Consider the following 16976-nt stretch of genomic DNA (forward strand, 5'->3'; position numbering starts at 1 on the left):
ATATATACTACATACGAGAATACAAGGCTTTCGATCATAGGTAAGTTAAATAGCTGTAAAAAAAAAGGTTATTGTGAAAAGTTGCTAGTTTCTTTTTTATAAATAACATAGTCCATCTTTATACAATCGGTTTTAATGAAGAGAAGAGTAACAAAGATGACCATAAATGCATGTGTTGTGATTTATTATATTTATTAAAATGTTTTAGAATATCTTAATCAAAAGTTTTATTAATAAAATGCATTAAAATTATATATCCACTATTTCAAGCAATAAATGATATAAAATTCCAATAAACATCGTAAGAAAATTCTATACCATTATCCGAATCTTACATTTAGCTTACATATATAAACGAATTAATTGTTTTTAGATCTTATTCGTGTCAATAGAAAAACAATAAATTGACAAACTTAATTCAAGATAAAGATTAATTTCAAGTTTACATCGTCACAAGTGTAATAATAATTAAAATAAAAAATTTAAAAACCAATTTTCTTTTCTTCCTTCATTTTTTTCAAATTATGTGGATGCAATTATTAAAATTATTATTTTATTTACGTGTTTAATATAAAGTCTATGCGCGTTTTCCAAATTTAGATAAATATTAAAAATTCGCAAAATTTTTGTAAGTTATGTTTTATCATCGAGTAAACATTTATAGCATCTATTCGAACAATTGAAGTGTTTCAAATCTAAAAATCGATTATTTGAAAACATGAAAATACTTAAGAAATTGCGTAAATAAAATTGGTATTTTCCAAGAAATCAGAATCAAATCGACACGTAAAAGATGTTAAAAGATATAGAAGTATAGAAGAATTGATTCTGAAGTCCTTTAAAAAAATTACTATCTCCAAATCAATTTGTTCAAGTAAAAACTAAATTGATGTTCCGTTCTTGTTAAGTAAGTAACCTATTTATCTAGCTTTTACTTTCAATATACTTACTGTGTATATTTTTAATTAAAAAACATTTTTCTCTGCCATATTATAAAAATATTATTGAAAATATAAGTTACATTTTTAGAGTGATCAATAACAATCAAATTTTTGCGTCGTTATGAATTTCATTAGCATTAATTCAATATGCTCAATAATAATATTACCATTATTTTAACTTAGAAAATGGTATTTAATATACTTGTAATTTTTTTTAAATTTACCTATTTTAATCATTTTTATGTTAAACAGTATAGAAATAATATTCAGAATACTGAACATTTATTTCAATTTTTTTTTTTTAGAGATTACCTTTTAAAATAATTACGTAGAAAGGTTACTATATATTAAAAACGATAAAATATTTAATGTAAATTTTCAAACGTGCCATTAAAATATTGTAAGAAAATCATATATTTTTAAAGAAATAAACTAATTAATAAATACATTTCTAAAAAGAAAAATCCAGGAGAAAATATACTTTTACTATTTGTATTTGTACAATATGTTTAAAAGTTAATTAATATTTTATGGCACCATTGTTGCAAATGTTTAGAAAGTATTTAAGAGAAATGAATTGCAATAATATAAACGTAATATAAAGTAACTAAATAATAATAATAATTAAATATACTGTAATTCTATAATCAGAAGAAAATTTCTACAATTTTATTAAGTAATGATTAATTATGACATCGTTGCAATGTCGGGCTTCAATTTTTTAATCACATTTTTTAAAAAGTTCAACAACGAGTTGCTTAACTTTCCCGGACATTAAAAATTTTGATGGTGCCATCTGTTATCAAATTTTGTTTAAAACTTTTTGCCATTTTATAATAATTAAAAATATAAATATATAATAAAGAAATCCCACTATTAATATAATTCGTAAACAAAACACTATACAATTTGTGCTAAGTAAACATTTATATTGATAAGTGTTTCTTAGCTCTATTCTAAATAATTCAAACGGAAAAGCGAAAAAAATAATAATAAAAAATTGGACTTCGAACTCACATTTGAGTTATAAATAAACACTTGGCTTTATTTCCATCATTTTTAGTTGACATCCATCCAAAGAATAATCAACTAAAAATGATGGAAATAAAGCCAAGTGTTTATTTATAACTCAAATGTGAGTTCGAAGTCCAATATATTCGCAAAACACGGTTTCAAAAACAACATAGAATAATAAAAAATACTAATATTTTATCAATATTTTATAAACACGTACTTCCTATTGATTCTACAACTGAAGTCTTAAAGGAAAATATACGACTGAAGTCCTCAAATATATTTTCTAAAAGATACTCGCATAATAGGGAAAATGTATTTAAATTTCGGATTGTGTCTTTCGATTTCCGTATCTGTGATTCATCAAAAAGAACACCTTACGACTTCTTTAATTCAGACTAAGTCCATTTATTTGACAACTATTTACATTATATACACAGTAATACTTCGTTCTTGCTTCTAACAACACAGTCTTAGGCCAGGCTTGCTTCTCTTCCAAGGTTGCGTTGCCTTATATCCTAGTTTTAGATCTGTTGGCTGACCAATCTGGAGCTGGATGGGTAGATTTCCATCGGGTTCGGCTCGGTTAGCATATCTGTCTGGCTTGTCCAGGATGACTTGCCAACCGAACTTTTCTGGAAAACGTGTATCAACGAGTGGAACTTGAATTATCTTGTCCCTACTCGACAGGCCTCCTTGACAATGTGACTTAATTTCTCAGACAACAAAGATAATAATACAGCCTCCATCAAGAAAAGGTCTGTTGCAAGTTGTTACTTCATCAATTAAAAAACTATTTTTGTCATAAATATGATATATTTTATAATTTATAGAAACTTTATATTGATATAAAAATTAATATCTGGTCTCAGATTTCATCTATATAACTCTGTTCTCGAGAGTAAGCAAAGACAAACCGATAGACAGTGGCAGTGGCATAGGTATACAATTTTTTTTTTCATATTGCAACCAAAAAAATACAAATTTATTTGGAATTTTCTTTATACATATAATCTTTTATTCATGGAATCTTCAATACTAATAGCTAATTTGTGAAAAAACTGAAATAAGAGAAATGCAAATTTCCAGAATATTTATATATGAAGTAAATAAGTAATCTTAAATAACAAACTTATTGATATATTGCATATGTCAAACTAAATATCATGAAGTTATATTTCATATATAATACCAGAATTTGAAAGTACCAAGATGACATACGACATCAATGACAATCAAAATGCAAGATGAAAACTTATGTTTACCCGTCAAAACAAATATATATCAAATGTGAAAATCCAGACTTCTAGTGAAACATAACATAATAATAACTTTGTCGAACGTCAACTTTCACACCTGGGAGTACATTTTCCTTTTAGTTCTCGGCGTCGAAAAAGGATGCTTTCGCGCAACGTTCTTGATCTGCTGTCTCGATTTTGTCGTTTTAATATAACAACTTGCGGCTAGTTGAGTCAGTCGTCGCCAGTTCCTCCAGGAGTAAAAGTAGTCGCCAATTTTTCTACGACACAAGAAGTCGTTGTCGGTTCCTCAATAAGTAAACTCGTCCTTCTTCGGACGGTCCCCATAGAGCCGGATTCTATCAACGGATAAATCGTCCCATCTACAAAGTTCTTTCATTGATATATGTAGGCATTTATGATAACGCCGATTTCATGTAATCTCTCTCGCGAACGCTTCGATGTCGCTGTAGTATCAAATATCTATTTGTCTCGCTACTGTTAGCATGTTATATGATCTACATAGATCATATAACGAAAAATAAACTGGTATTTGTTTGTTAAACCTAGTATCTGAGTACATTACTTCTGTCGCGCTGTCTCATAGTCCTCCGTCGATCGCCTGCATAGTCCACGCGACCGCTCGTACGTGACCTAATTTAGAACAAGAATAAAACAGCCAACGCAGCTTCTGTGTCGAACGGGACACGTGGCATCGAAGAGGTGCCGACCCTCTGGTCACACAAATGTATGATCATCATCGTTATAAAAGCATGAAATAAAAGGTAAAAGGAAGAAGAAAATGCAAATGAGGCACGCCAAAGTAATAATATGAATCTTGGAGAAGTTAGTATGATACTAAAAATTTAAACACGTAATAAACATCATCTCTTAAATATGCAATACATTGATGTTAGAATATAAATAATTCATGATCAGTTTGTTTTTCAAAGATTTTACATTACATTTTTAATCTGTCGTATTTAACAAAACATTAAATTAAATTTTATACAGGTTATTTCTTTCAATTTATTTATATATGAAGAATAGTTCCTTTATTCTTGCTGACAAATTCAACTGAAGATTTAATTAAATTAAAAATCGTAATCTTTGAATAAAAATAAAAGAATCAAATATTTTATAATTCACTTATTTATTTTCTAATATCTTTAAATGAATATAACCAATTGTAATGATTCCTTTAATTTGAATATTTTTTATTTGTTTCAGATGAGGAATATTCTACAAGTATAAGAGAAATAATCTAATCTGTTTAAAAATATAACATGATATGTTGATAACAAATTATTATATAAATGATATAATCAGTACATATATATGTATGCTTACATTTAAGAAAAGCGAAGTACAAGTACTTATGAATTAATTAAATTTTGATAGATAACTTATATATATATATATATATTAGTGATGTAACGAATATTCGGTTACTATTCGGTATTCGGCCTATTTTTCGCTATTCGGCCGAACACCGAATACCTGAAACAGGAGTAAGAAATAACAAAAACACAGTAAATTAATCATTTTGGTATTTAGATTTAATGTCGTCGGGTTAGTGTTGTTTGTTTATATTTATTTATAACTTATAACGTGCACAAAATAAAAAAATAATAATATTAATCACATGTATTCACAATTTATACCGGTAATTACAAAGATCAGCACACGTACACACCTATTCGTTCGAGAATCGTCGCACACATCTGAGGGTCTGAGACCCTGCCTATTCTTTTTAAGCGCTTGTCTTTGTTATTTCCTTTCTCTTTCCTCCATCTCTCTAGTCCACGTATGCCTATGCATAAATCATAATACACGCTCACGGTACTTTCGATTTGCCACTTTTCCGTCGTAGTTTTTCCATTTTATAATTACGTGACCTAGTGATAACGGAGAAAAGACACAGATAGGACGTCGATATATGTCACAGTTATGATTTCACAGATTCGAGACAGAGGTAGCCAGAACGGTCTCAGGCTTTCGCCCGTGCACACTAAGTGACTTTAATTACAAGTATTTAGCTTTCCGAAGTCTATGACAATTGTTTGGCATTGACGGCCGCGAATTTCGTGCCTATAAGCTTCCTCGACTTGTTCGATTATGTTATCAACTCAATTTCATATTTATTTTCACATTTTCACTTCGCGGTCCTTCTCTGTTCTTTTTCCGTTATTTACATGTGTAGGTCATTTCATTGTTATCCACATTTGATATCATCATTTATCACATACTGCCACGACGCTCTTGTCTGTCCACTACAACTGTCAAGAATTAACGCGATTGGCGAAGCGTAGTGACAGCGGGCCAATAGAGAGCAGGGTCCTTGCCATAATGAGGTTTGCGCGCCAATTTTCGTACGTGCGTTAATCAAGCCGAATAGTTTGGCCGAATATTCGGCAATTCGGCCACGCTCCTGGCCGAATATACTATTCGTTGCAACACTAATACTAATATATATATATATGTGTGTGTGTGTACGCAAGTAGTCTTTAGATTAATATATTTTTATGAAAATGTTTAAGTATTAATACGGATTATTACTTGATAAAAATGTTTTTACTACACACACCATTCTTTCAGTTTAACGCGCTTCTGGAAAGGTATCTATAACATAATAATCTTCTGGCCCTTCCAGTTCAAAAGAAACCTTGGATTTTTTTGAAAAAATGACGTTTGTAAGATAAAATCTTGATACTAGGAATTCAATCGAGAAACTGACACCGGAGGTTTGCAACAGAATTCCTGAAAACATAAAAAGCTTAAAGAAAACCCCTCAAACTCTGTTTTCCGGAATTCTGTCGTAACATTTATCTTTTTGCTATTATACACAAGTGATTTGCATTAATGAGTATTATTTTAACATTTAGATAAGGAAAATTAAAAATTTGCATGGTACAATGACAAGACGATAGATCGTAAATCTTCGTTCTGAGAATTGAAGAAATAACAAGAGTCAACCGAATGTGTACATCAGCATCCATAGACGCATCATGAAAATCGATTTTCATATTCTCTGATATATTATAGTATACAAGTATTAGTAGAAAACAGATATGTAGATATAAATACACTGTACAGTACATATATAAACAGAAAAATCTTATATTCATGGATATAACGCTAATTTATATCCTTATATTGATTAATATAGATTGATATAAAGATATGGGCCTAATTTATATTAATATTTATGTATAGATTTAACGAGCAATTATTTATTGTGACATTGTTACAATTTCGGGCTAATTTTAATCATATTTTAAATTTATTTCATTTAAAATATATGCTCGCCACTTCAAATTAGTAGTGTAGTAGTGTCTTGCCTCCGTACATCATACTTTTCCGTTAGCAATGGAGTTGTGCCGATCGTCTATATAATTCCTTTCAGGGAAAGTTTTGAACGGAAAATCAACGTAACTTCCGGTTTGTTCTCGAGATTAAGGAAAGACTGACAAACGGACAGGCGGACGAAGAGACGACAGTGAGAATTTATATATCAAATTGCAGCCCAAACATCAATTAAAAACATATCGACACCCTACAAAAATCTTTTTAATACATTAAATTAATTAATTAAAATTAAAATTTAACGAATAAATTATAATTAAAATATTTTGAAATTATTTAAAATAAAAATAATTTTGTAAATGAGAAATAAAAATCTTCTTTACTTGTATTAAGAGTTTCATAAATTTTTATCGATTAAGGATTATTTTATATCTATGTTTTCATTATCCAAACGAAAACATCTGAGATATAAAACAATTTCGCAAGTAAAAATTTATGACATGTTTGAGGACAATCAAAATTTTTCTTAACAGTTTTTTTTTTTTTTTTTTTTGTCAATATTAGCTTGACGCTTGGAGGGGAAATATAGAAAACAACAATACAGGTAAAACTCTTGCGGGCATTGCTTATACCTGTATTATTGTTTTCTACATTTCGCTTCCAAGCGCCAAGCTTATATTTACCAAAGAAAAACTGTTAATAAAAATTTTCATCGTTGTCTAAATTGTCATAAATTCTTATTTGACAAAATTTTTTACATTTCGCATGTTTTTTTTTTTTTTGTTTTGGTATCAATTTTTCTTGTTTAATAATTGTAAGACATAAGATCGCGTCGGCGCTCGGCGACTATACGCGTCGCCAACCAAATGCACTGCCGACCGACGCTTTCGATACGCCGTTCAGAAAAATCGTTATAAAAAGTTTTAATTGGCATAAATTTGAGAGTTTGTAATTCTGAGTAACATTTTGAATAAAATTCATTTGTTTCCATGCAGTTTTATCCTTATATGCGTAAAATTAAGCCGTAAAACTAAATTAGCTCTACGGGAAATTCCCGTGAACTTTGATTTTTTGACAGAAGTTTGGCAAGCACGTCACTGATAACTAGAAAAGCTTAAGTTTAAAATTTGAGCTCTATAGACGCAGTAGTTTTTTTCTCTGTATAGCGTCTTCAGTACCAGATGAAGAAAAAGGAGGAGGAGGAGGTGGAGGAGAAAGAGAAAAAGAAAATACAGCTTTTGGCGATTTTTGCACTTTTCAATTGCTTATATTTCGGTAACCACTTTATAGAAAATCTTGAAATTTTTCACACTACCTAAGTAAACAATTTTCTTTCGAACGAGACGAGATATTCGAAATTACTATAGGTGTTTGAGGGCGGAGAATTTAATCCCCCAAAAATTTGCAACTTCAATTCCTCTATATGTAGTCAGTCAGTGACTTTTCGTGACTCCTGATACATTAAAGTCCCGATCAGTAATCGAGTGCATAAAACCACTGAACACTGATAACTAGTCCTGGATCGTCAACAGTTGGCCATGTGGAATTTTTCGGGTTTTCTTCACATTTGTAACATCTACAAGGGGTTCTTTTTCTATAGAAAGTTCTCCCTTTGGCAAATCGCCTAAGTGTTACATTGCCGTACAAAACAAATCTAATCCAATTATACAGCAGAACCCCAATTATAGGGGTCCTATTAACCAATGTTCCTCATTAACAGAGACAAACCTGTAAGTAAATACATACCACTTTTCTTATTCTACTTAAAAGTGGTATACCAGTATATCTTTTATATTTGTATGCTTAAATCCGAAATGGCAATTGCTGTCCGTTTTATTCCCGTTTTCGTTTATTGAGATTGCATCGGTCCACATTATCTCGAATAATATGGATTCTACTGTATATATATGTTGAAAAATTAATTTTATAAAATTTTATTAAGCTTTTATACAAACCGTTGATTATGTTATCCCAATGAACAATGATAAATTCGTCACGATCAAATCTTGTGTGTTCGTGCAAAAATCCTAAAGCATGCATCAATTCGTGCTTTATAACTCCTTTAGTTAAGCAAGTTGGAGCTTCTAAAGATAAAAGTTGTAAACCTCCATTTCGACCCAATTCTGAATAGCAACTGTAATAATAAATTTAATCCATAAACATAAAAAAACTATTTAAAATTTTTTAAAAAATTTTAAAACAATTTTTGTTATATGAATATACAGTAAAACTATACAACGATACTGTACCTGTCACAATTGTTCCTTTTTGAGAGGTTTCCGTTTTATAGAGATCCATTTTATACAGATTTTACTATATTAGTTTCAATTGCAAAGTGTTTATACATTTTTTTTAAATTACCCGACAACAGTTACTGATCTTACAATAAATAAATTTTAAATTTTAATTGCCATATGTTAATATTACAATTAATGTAAGTTTAAAAATTTTATTAATTAAAAAATAAATAAATTGTAAAAAATACTATGTATTAGTTTTAAAATATAGTCTTTTATTATGATAAACTTTCTTTCAATCAGATAAAAAATTATTTTACAGTGTAGATATAATTTTTATGTCTGTTATTCATAGAAACATTATTATATGAATAGGCTAATTTAAATTTAAATTGTGTTAACATAATAATTTTATAAAAGTTTTTATCTATAGTCTCCGCATATTTATCATTTCTTTTTATTACATGAAATAATATTTTTTAAAATAATTAAATGGATAACTATACTTAAAAACATTTTAAAACTTAAAGTTATCAGAAATGTAATATTTCGTATATTAACTTTGAAGTAATTTGATATTTAAGATGATAATAACAAAATTATTAAAATAGATTAAAAGTATTAGATTAGTTCGGATAAAATTTCTATCCTAATTATAAACTGCACAATTTATTCAAACTGTTAAATAATTTAATAAAATACTAGAAAAACTATTCTAAGATTGACATTCTGTTATTCCAAAATTACATTTCTATAAAAACTTGACATTGGTTGCTAAAATCTATGTTACAATTGTTTGAATTTTTCATTTTGATGGTCTCAGTAACTTCAACTGAGGATAATATTGCTGCTCCCTTAGGATTTGCGTTGTTGGCTAATTGGATGCTAAATCCAATTGAGGAAACTGCGACTGTCTGAACAGATCTTTAATTGGGCGGGTTTCGATTAAGCCTGTTTGGTGACTTCTCCACACATTCTTCAATTTACAGGTTGATACATTATTCATCATCTTTCATCCTTGTAATAGGATTGACAAATAAGAAAGAAGAACTATATTACGATTCAAACTGACAATATAAATTCAGTGAGTCCGGACTTGTTTAAAAATTCAGAACCTCCATAGCGACAGGTTTAAACTTTATCGCATGGCCATTCCATCGATATTTTATTGGATAAGATATTTTAGTGTTAAAATGCGTGCAGCACTTTGGATTTTTTTTTTCATTGGAATAATATGACATAAATTTCTTAAGAGCGAATGAAAACTTTTCAAGAATATTTTCTTGTTTAATTTCTTAAAAACTATTTATTGGCATTAATCTAAAACACAGTATTTTTAACCAGTGTTTCAATCTTCTTTAAAATTTACAAAATAATATTTTAAATGACAGCATCACCTGATATCAGTTGTACGAAAACATTGTATTAGAAAATATCTTATATATTTGGTATAATAGATTATATTTTAAAATATATAAATAAATAAATTCAAGGCAACAATATATACAAAACATTTTTATGACGAGTGTCAAAAGTTAAAAAACAAAATTATGACAAATGTCCTTTTTCATTTAATAGTATCAATTATTGGTAAGTTGATACTACTTAAAGAAGTGATTTATTATTTAAAAATTAAAATTTACAACTAATAAAAAATACAATATAAACAACTGAAACCTGTTTAAAATTAAAAAAGATAGTAAAACTTTACTCATGTGGCCATCTTTGGAATACAGTATATAATTTCGAGAGAGTTCACATAAGTGAGGTGGATACTTAGCTATGTAATGTAAAAATTGAGACACAAAACTGTAATTAAAGTACCGTACAGAATACTGCTAAAAGTTCAGTACAGATTTCAAAAATCAACGAAGAAATAAATGACTCACATAATAGTTTATACTTTGCAATTCAATCTTTCATAGAAAGAAATGTATCAGCACTCCATAATAGAATATTGAAATAAAGAGTACGTTGATGTAAGTACACCAATTCTGTTTTTCACGATACGTTTCTGAAAAAAAAAATCCATGTAAAAACTATAGTCCGTATGGAAAAATGATAGATTGATTCCAGAAACCAGTAAAAACAGTACGAAAAACCAATTAATATAATGAAAGTTGTTTCGACAAAATATGTCAATTTTAGTTTAAAAAACAGAAGAGGTTTATAAATTTATTAAATTTCTTTGATATCATTCACATTAATTTTCTTTTTTATTCGATTTTTCAATTAAACTCCAAAATATTTCTAGCTTTTAACACCAAATAACGTACGGAAGCTATTTCTTATTGAAAGAAACGGAAGAAACACAATCATAGTAACAAACAGTCAAACTTCGAATGTAATTTTTACTGAATGCTTCAGTACCAGATAAAAACAGAATATCTCATAGCGGGGTTAATATAAAGGTTATGTCGTAATCACTTATCCTCCGAAGAGCCTACCGAAGCTTTTTTGCTTGACCATATGAAATTACTCGCGAAGAGCTGAGGAAATGCCTTCAGGGAGGTCTTTTAAGGGGCCTATTTAGGAGTTAAAGACGAGGAGAAAAACCAGGAAACTCTACGTGGCCAGCCCGTCCGGGCGAAGCGTGAACCCACGACCAAACTACTACAGCCGATTACAGAAACAGAGTTTACGTTAAAGGACCGTTAACAGCCGAACGGCGTCTAGACGTTGGCTTTCTGATCCGCGGTTTAAAATGCTTGCAAAAACGACGATCGTGTATTTCTAAACGCCGTCTATTTTCGCTCCAACCAATTAATTAATGAATAATTTTATGGATTCGTGCCCGCCGTTTACAACATTTATCAAAGGAACGATATCCATTTTTATCTAGACTTTTACACGACGAAAATACCACTCGAATTAAAACGCCGCCTGAACTTGCTGTCTGAAAGTAGGTCAAATAACTGGTTTATAATCGCTGTCAAAACTATGGCAAGCGAGAAACACCATCTCTGCAATGAAATTTTTCGCGATCTGCACGATCTCTATATCGCTGTCGGCGGCTAAACGTTGTCTCTGCAATGGAACACAGTGTTCAGAGACGGAACCGCTTGGCCATAAGCCAGAATATCGCTATACATGTTCAAATAAGTCATAAAATACTGCCAAAGCATAAGATTTAATTTGCATTTAAGATTGTTGTAGCAATCTTAAATGCAAATTTCGATGGCTGAAAGGCCGAGGTTCAACATACCTCTCTGGGAAACCAGGATCGAATTCGGGCGAATTTTAGGAATCTTTCATAGTCGGGCCATCCCGCATGTTGAGGCCACATTTCTCAGTATTCTGTCCTCTTTACCTGATCGAATTCATAATGGCTATGAAAAAGGATCCTCTTTATTAGGATTTCAAATTTATCGACTTTTTTATTCCTGATAAAACGGCGAATTTTCAAAAAGTTACCGGTTTACAGGTAAATTACGGTAAATTTAAAATTTTGACTTCTAATGCAAAAATTAGCGCACTAATAATTCTTTAGTTGGTGAGAACTAAACGCTCCTTAGTGCTCTGTATCCGATTAAATTCGTTTTTTTTTTTTTTTTTTGTTTTGACAAGACGTTTCTACGTCTGAAAAATAGAGCACGCTTTAACTTTTCTACTCTCCCTGAGTAAAATGTATGGCTATCAGCACTAATACTATATATATTATATCCGGAAAGAAGCAAAGGGCCTCCAGCTACCGAATCGCGGTAACATGACAAAAGACATTCATTCAATACCACGTGTAAAATCAACCGACAAAAGAAAATCAGAGATTGCCTAAAGTGGCAAAGGAAGCTTTAATTCAAATTAATTTATTCCATTTTGTCAACTAAAATATCCTCAAGTAAAATTACTAGTACTCTAGGTGTTGCGGGTTAAGAAACAAATTGCTAAACTCTGTAAACACGCTGCAGTAACATAATACTTTAAAAGATTGTAAATTAATTTAAAACATTTAGGTTTTAAGTTATTAATTTAAAAGTCTTCGCAATTTTTATTGCGAAATAAACTACTTTTATGGTTTTAATAAAAACGTTTGTCACTACATTCTTTAATTAATTAATTAATTAATAAAAATATAAGTGTACCTGAAAGTGTATAGAAATAAACATTTGGCTTCAAAAAATTATCACGTGTCTACCTAGTATTCACCGAATTTACCGGGAAAATATATTAAATTACCAATTCATTTTGTTACCTGATTACTAGTAAACCAATTTACCAGTACCAGAACCAGAACCAGTATTACAATTAACGAGTTATACAAAAATAATATTAATTGTAATATGGGTATGCAAATAGAGAACTATTAGTATGATGTCAGTAAACCAGAACTTAAATCAGAGGTAAACGTCGCAGCAACTAAATTATACGGTACAGAGGATGGCGTCAGTGGAAAAGCTGAATAAATAATTTAATTTATGAGCATTCTAAAGTATATACATTTTAATGGCTTTTTTTAAGGAAATTTAAATTAAAATAGCTTATATTTTGATTACACTGTTTATATAAACTATTATTAATTATTACTTTTATTGTATTGATATCTATTGATATTTTATTGTATTATCTCTTTTAGTATCACAATTAATTAACGTAATAGTAAAAACATTTACAAAATTCTTAAAAATGTAAGCATTTTTTGTCAGAAAGTGGACATTTTATTGTTCTGTAAAGTGTTTTTAAAAAAGATTTATATTAGTTAAAGTATGAATTTTTTGGAAATATGTAATAATTAAACTAATAAAATCATCTTTTGCTACGATCCAAACATATTTTGATATGAGTGAAAAAAAAGTGAATTCACATCCATAAATATGAATTTAAGTCTTTATGAAATTATAATAGTGCTCACAAAGTGGATGATTAAACTAAATTTTATGTAAATGAACAACCAATAAATAATTATTTAATTTTTATATAGTTTGTAAAATATTTTATTTATATATCTTAATATTTAAGCTTCTCTTAGAATAAGTCAAATAAAATAGAACACCTAAATATAAAATGATAATCTATATAAAATATACTAACTTCTATAGCGCATAGATCAAAGCTGAATATGTTCTTCTTCACATATGTAATATTTGTAACTTATTGATTCGGAAATATGTTGATCGTATATATCTATTTTGAAAGTCTATATATAGCTTTTTTACTTTTTATTATTACGTTAACTGTTCGAAACTCTTGCTTTAAATGTATAAAATTCATATACATTATGAATTATGATTATTACAATGACGATTTTATATACAGTACTTATAAAACAAAACTCTTCTAAAGATGTAGTTGTTTATAAAATTAAATAGTATAATAAAAAAGTACAGTGTATTCATGCATCATTTTAGTTTTATACGAATTTATAACAAAGAAAAATAGATAAAGAAACTAGAGTATTGGTAAATTCGTGATAAAATTAATTATTTTTTAATTATCAGATAAATATTTCGTAAATGGACATGCTAAATATACTATTAAATGGACTATACTCTCAAGTAGCAGCATGGCTTTTTGTCATTATGAATATATTTATATTTTAGTTTTCTAGGAGTAGGCCTATATTTTTTCATGTTGCATAAAGGTGGTTATTTCGTGATATCATTGATAATTTTATGAGAGGGTTCTTTAGGCAATATACTTGGCTGCAATTCGAAAAAATTTTAGACCTATAAATGCCTACTGTGGTTTGTTTGTATGTCAGTCTGCCAGTCTGTCCTTCATTAATCTCGAGAACAGAGTTCATTAGATGAAAGATGAGAACAGATGTGGAAAGCGTAGGGGCAGAAAATTTCGATTAACTGTAAAATAACTTTTGATGCAAACCGAAGTGATGTTATTTCAATTCAAAATTTTTCCCTGAATGGAATTAGATATACGACTCAATTGCTAACAGCAAAAACATGATGTACTGTCAAAGAGCTTGATAACAGGAAAAGTACAGGAGCAAGTCACTACTTATTTGAAAAGGAGAGCATATATTTTAAATTACAGTAGACACCCCTATAACACTGTTGATAATTCCGTATTATATGAATCCCATGTTGTACGAGTCACTTAAATTTTACAAATACGTGAGCCGTTCACAGCCCGGTACATGTAATTGTAAAATCTAAGTGACTCGTACAACATGGAATTCATATAATAAGAAATTATAAACAGTGTTATAGGGGGTCTACTGTAAATAAATTAAAAATACGATTAAAAATTGCAGCCGGAAGTTGTGACGATGTCACACTAAATAATTGCTCCTATGTTGAACACTTTCCATTCTCGCGACTTTAAAAACTTTATTTTTTTCGCATTACTACTCGAGATGCCATCAAAACAGCGTCAATTTCGTGATATATTGGTAATTTTTTCGTACCTCATTTTGGACCAAAAAGTATGGCAGATACTCAAGATATATTCAACTAACATTATCTATAAGTTATACATGTTATTATTTTACTTTTCTAATCGACGATAATTAATTGTTGAATAGTCCATGTGTTTGATATCTAGAATTTTACAGCGAAAGATAAGAATGTTGTTCAAATAGCTACAATACAATAAAAAATAATAACTGTGTGTTTAAATATATCCCCAGTTATTAGTTCATTGAAGTATCAAAGAAAAATTCACATACCCTCAATATGTTGTTTGAAAATTTAAGATAAAACTAGTCTTCTTCAACACTTCTACAAATTTCCAGTTTTCTTCTTCTTACAATAGATGGTTTTGCTAACAGTTATAAACTAGCAGTTTACATAAGAGAAGAAAATTTTTAAAATTAATATATTCCACGCTATCTGCGAGAAAAAATTTCAAATCTCATCTTACATTACTTATTCGATAAATATGAATTTAAAAAGTATCATGAAATAACCAATGTTTACCCTATCTTTACTTTATCAAATTCTTTAGTTTGTTGTAACATTTATTCAAAAATTTTCCAAAGCTTTTTTGTAAAATTAATATTTTAGATTAAAAATAGGCACATTTCCTTTCTTTCGTTTAAATATATTCATTTTTATGCTATTTGGCAAGTTAAATTTTTTTAAAATTCTTATCAATAAACATCTCTATTCATAATGTGGTTCATTATTATTATTAATGTTAATATTGATACTGAATTATGCTGATCAGTAGCTAAGTTTCTAGCATTTTTAATTGTATTCTTCAGAAGTGTCGAGAACTTAACTAAGAATTTAGAAGCACCGTTTTGGTTAGAGTTAAGTCGACAAATGGACTTTTTACTGCGCAAACAGTAAAGTTTGGAAGTCTCCAGATAAATATTGTTTATTTATGAACAATAAATGTTGATATATATTCTATAAGCAAATGTATTATTAAAAGATGTAACATACCCATTGCCAGAATAGATGCCAACATAATCTATTTCTTCTTTTCTTTCAACAAAACGCAAACACGTCATGTTTTCCATTTCTTTCATAGCATTTATTATTAATTTCTTTTCTTTACTACCTATATTTATATATAAAAGTTTTAAAATTAGAATTAAATCAAAAAGTTAAAAGTGCTAACTAGGTTCATCACATACACGAAATGTACAATATGTACACGACATACACGAAAAATGTAATGAAAAATTATGTACAATACATACACGAAAAAATGTACATGAATTATATACAGATAGATGTGCTTATTGAAAGGAGAATAGCAAATTTGCTTTCAAAACTTGATATTTATGCTATGAAAATTAAACTTTATATTTTATCAAGCCATACATGTAGCTACAAAAGTTCTCGTGCGGGCCCGACGGTTCATTATCTTTGATCTCGATAATTTATATAAGAATTTTAATTATTTTATTAAAACAATATAAATGATTAATTAAAGTTAATTTACTGTATGTTGAATGCAGTATGTAAGGAACGACTCCTTTTGGCCATCTTAATGTTGCATCCGTTATAGCATTCTTCTCCTTATCAATTATGAAAAGTATCAAAAGACACATTTTTNTCTAATTTAGCACATTTTTACACCATAAACAAAAACACGCGCAGTGCAAGTCAAAACACGTCGCGTTATTAACGCAAAGCGTCAACTATCGGTCCAAGGTTACACGCACCGGCGCTGACTGAGTACGAAAGTTGAGATCCGTATCCGTATCCGTATCCGCGGATCTAGACACGAATGATCCGTATCCGTATCCGTATCCGCGGATATACATTTTTAACGATCCGGCACATCACTACAAATGAGCAGTTCATATCCCGAGATATCTCGGGCATGAACTT

The 16976-nt window shown here is 29.2% G+C and overlaps 1 protein-coding gene across 1 annotated transcript in view; it reads right to left on the reverse strand.

Moving 5' to 3' along the window:
- LOC111621867 (high choriolytic enzyme 2-like) overlaps positions 1-16663 on the reverse strand; it is a 22318-nt gene extending 5655 nt beyond the window's left edge. Inside the window, exons 1-3 of the mRNA XM_023364122.1 lie at positions 16585-16663; positions 16080-16197; positions 8455-8633 (exon numbers count right to left, since the gene is read on the reverse strand). Coding sequence (XP_023219890.1) covers positions 8455-8633; positions 16080-16165 — 265 coding nt within the window. The 5' untranslated portion in view covers positions 16166-16197; positions 16585-16663. The remainder of the gene's footprint in view (positions 1-8454; positions 8634-16079; positions 16198-16584) is intronic.
- Between the last annotated feature and the right edge of the window lie 313 nt (positions 16664-16976).

The sequence above is a fragment of the Centruroides sculpturatus genome, unplaced genomic scaffold (genome assembly GCF_000671375.1).
Source record: "Centruroides sculpturatus isolate CEXI.00-Female unplaced genomic scaffold, Cexi_2.0 scaffold184, whole genome shotgun sequence".
Lineage (NCBI taxonomy): Eukaryota > Metazoa > Arthropoda > Arachnida > Scorpiones > Buthidae > Centruroides > Centruroides sculpturatus.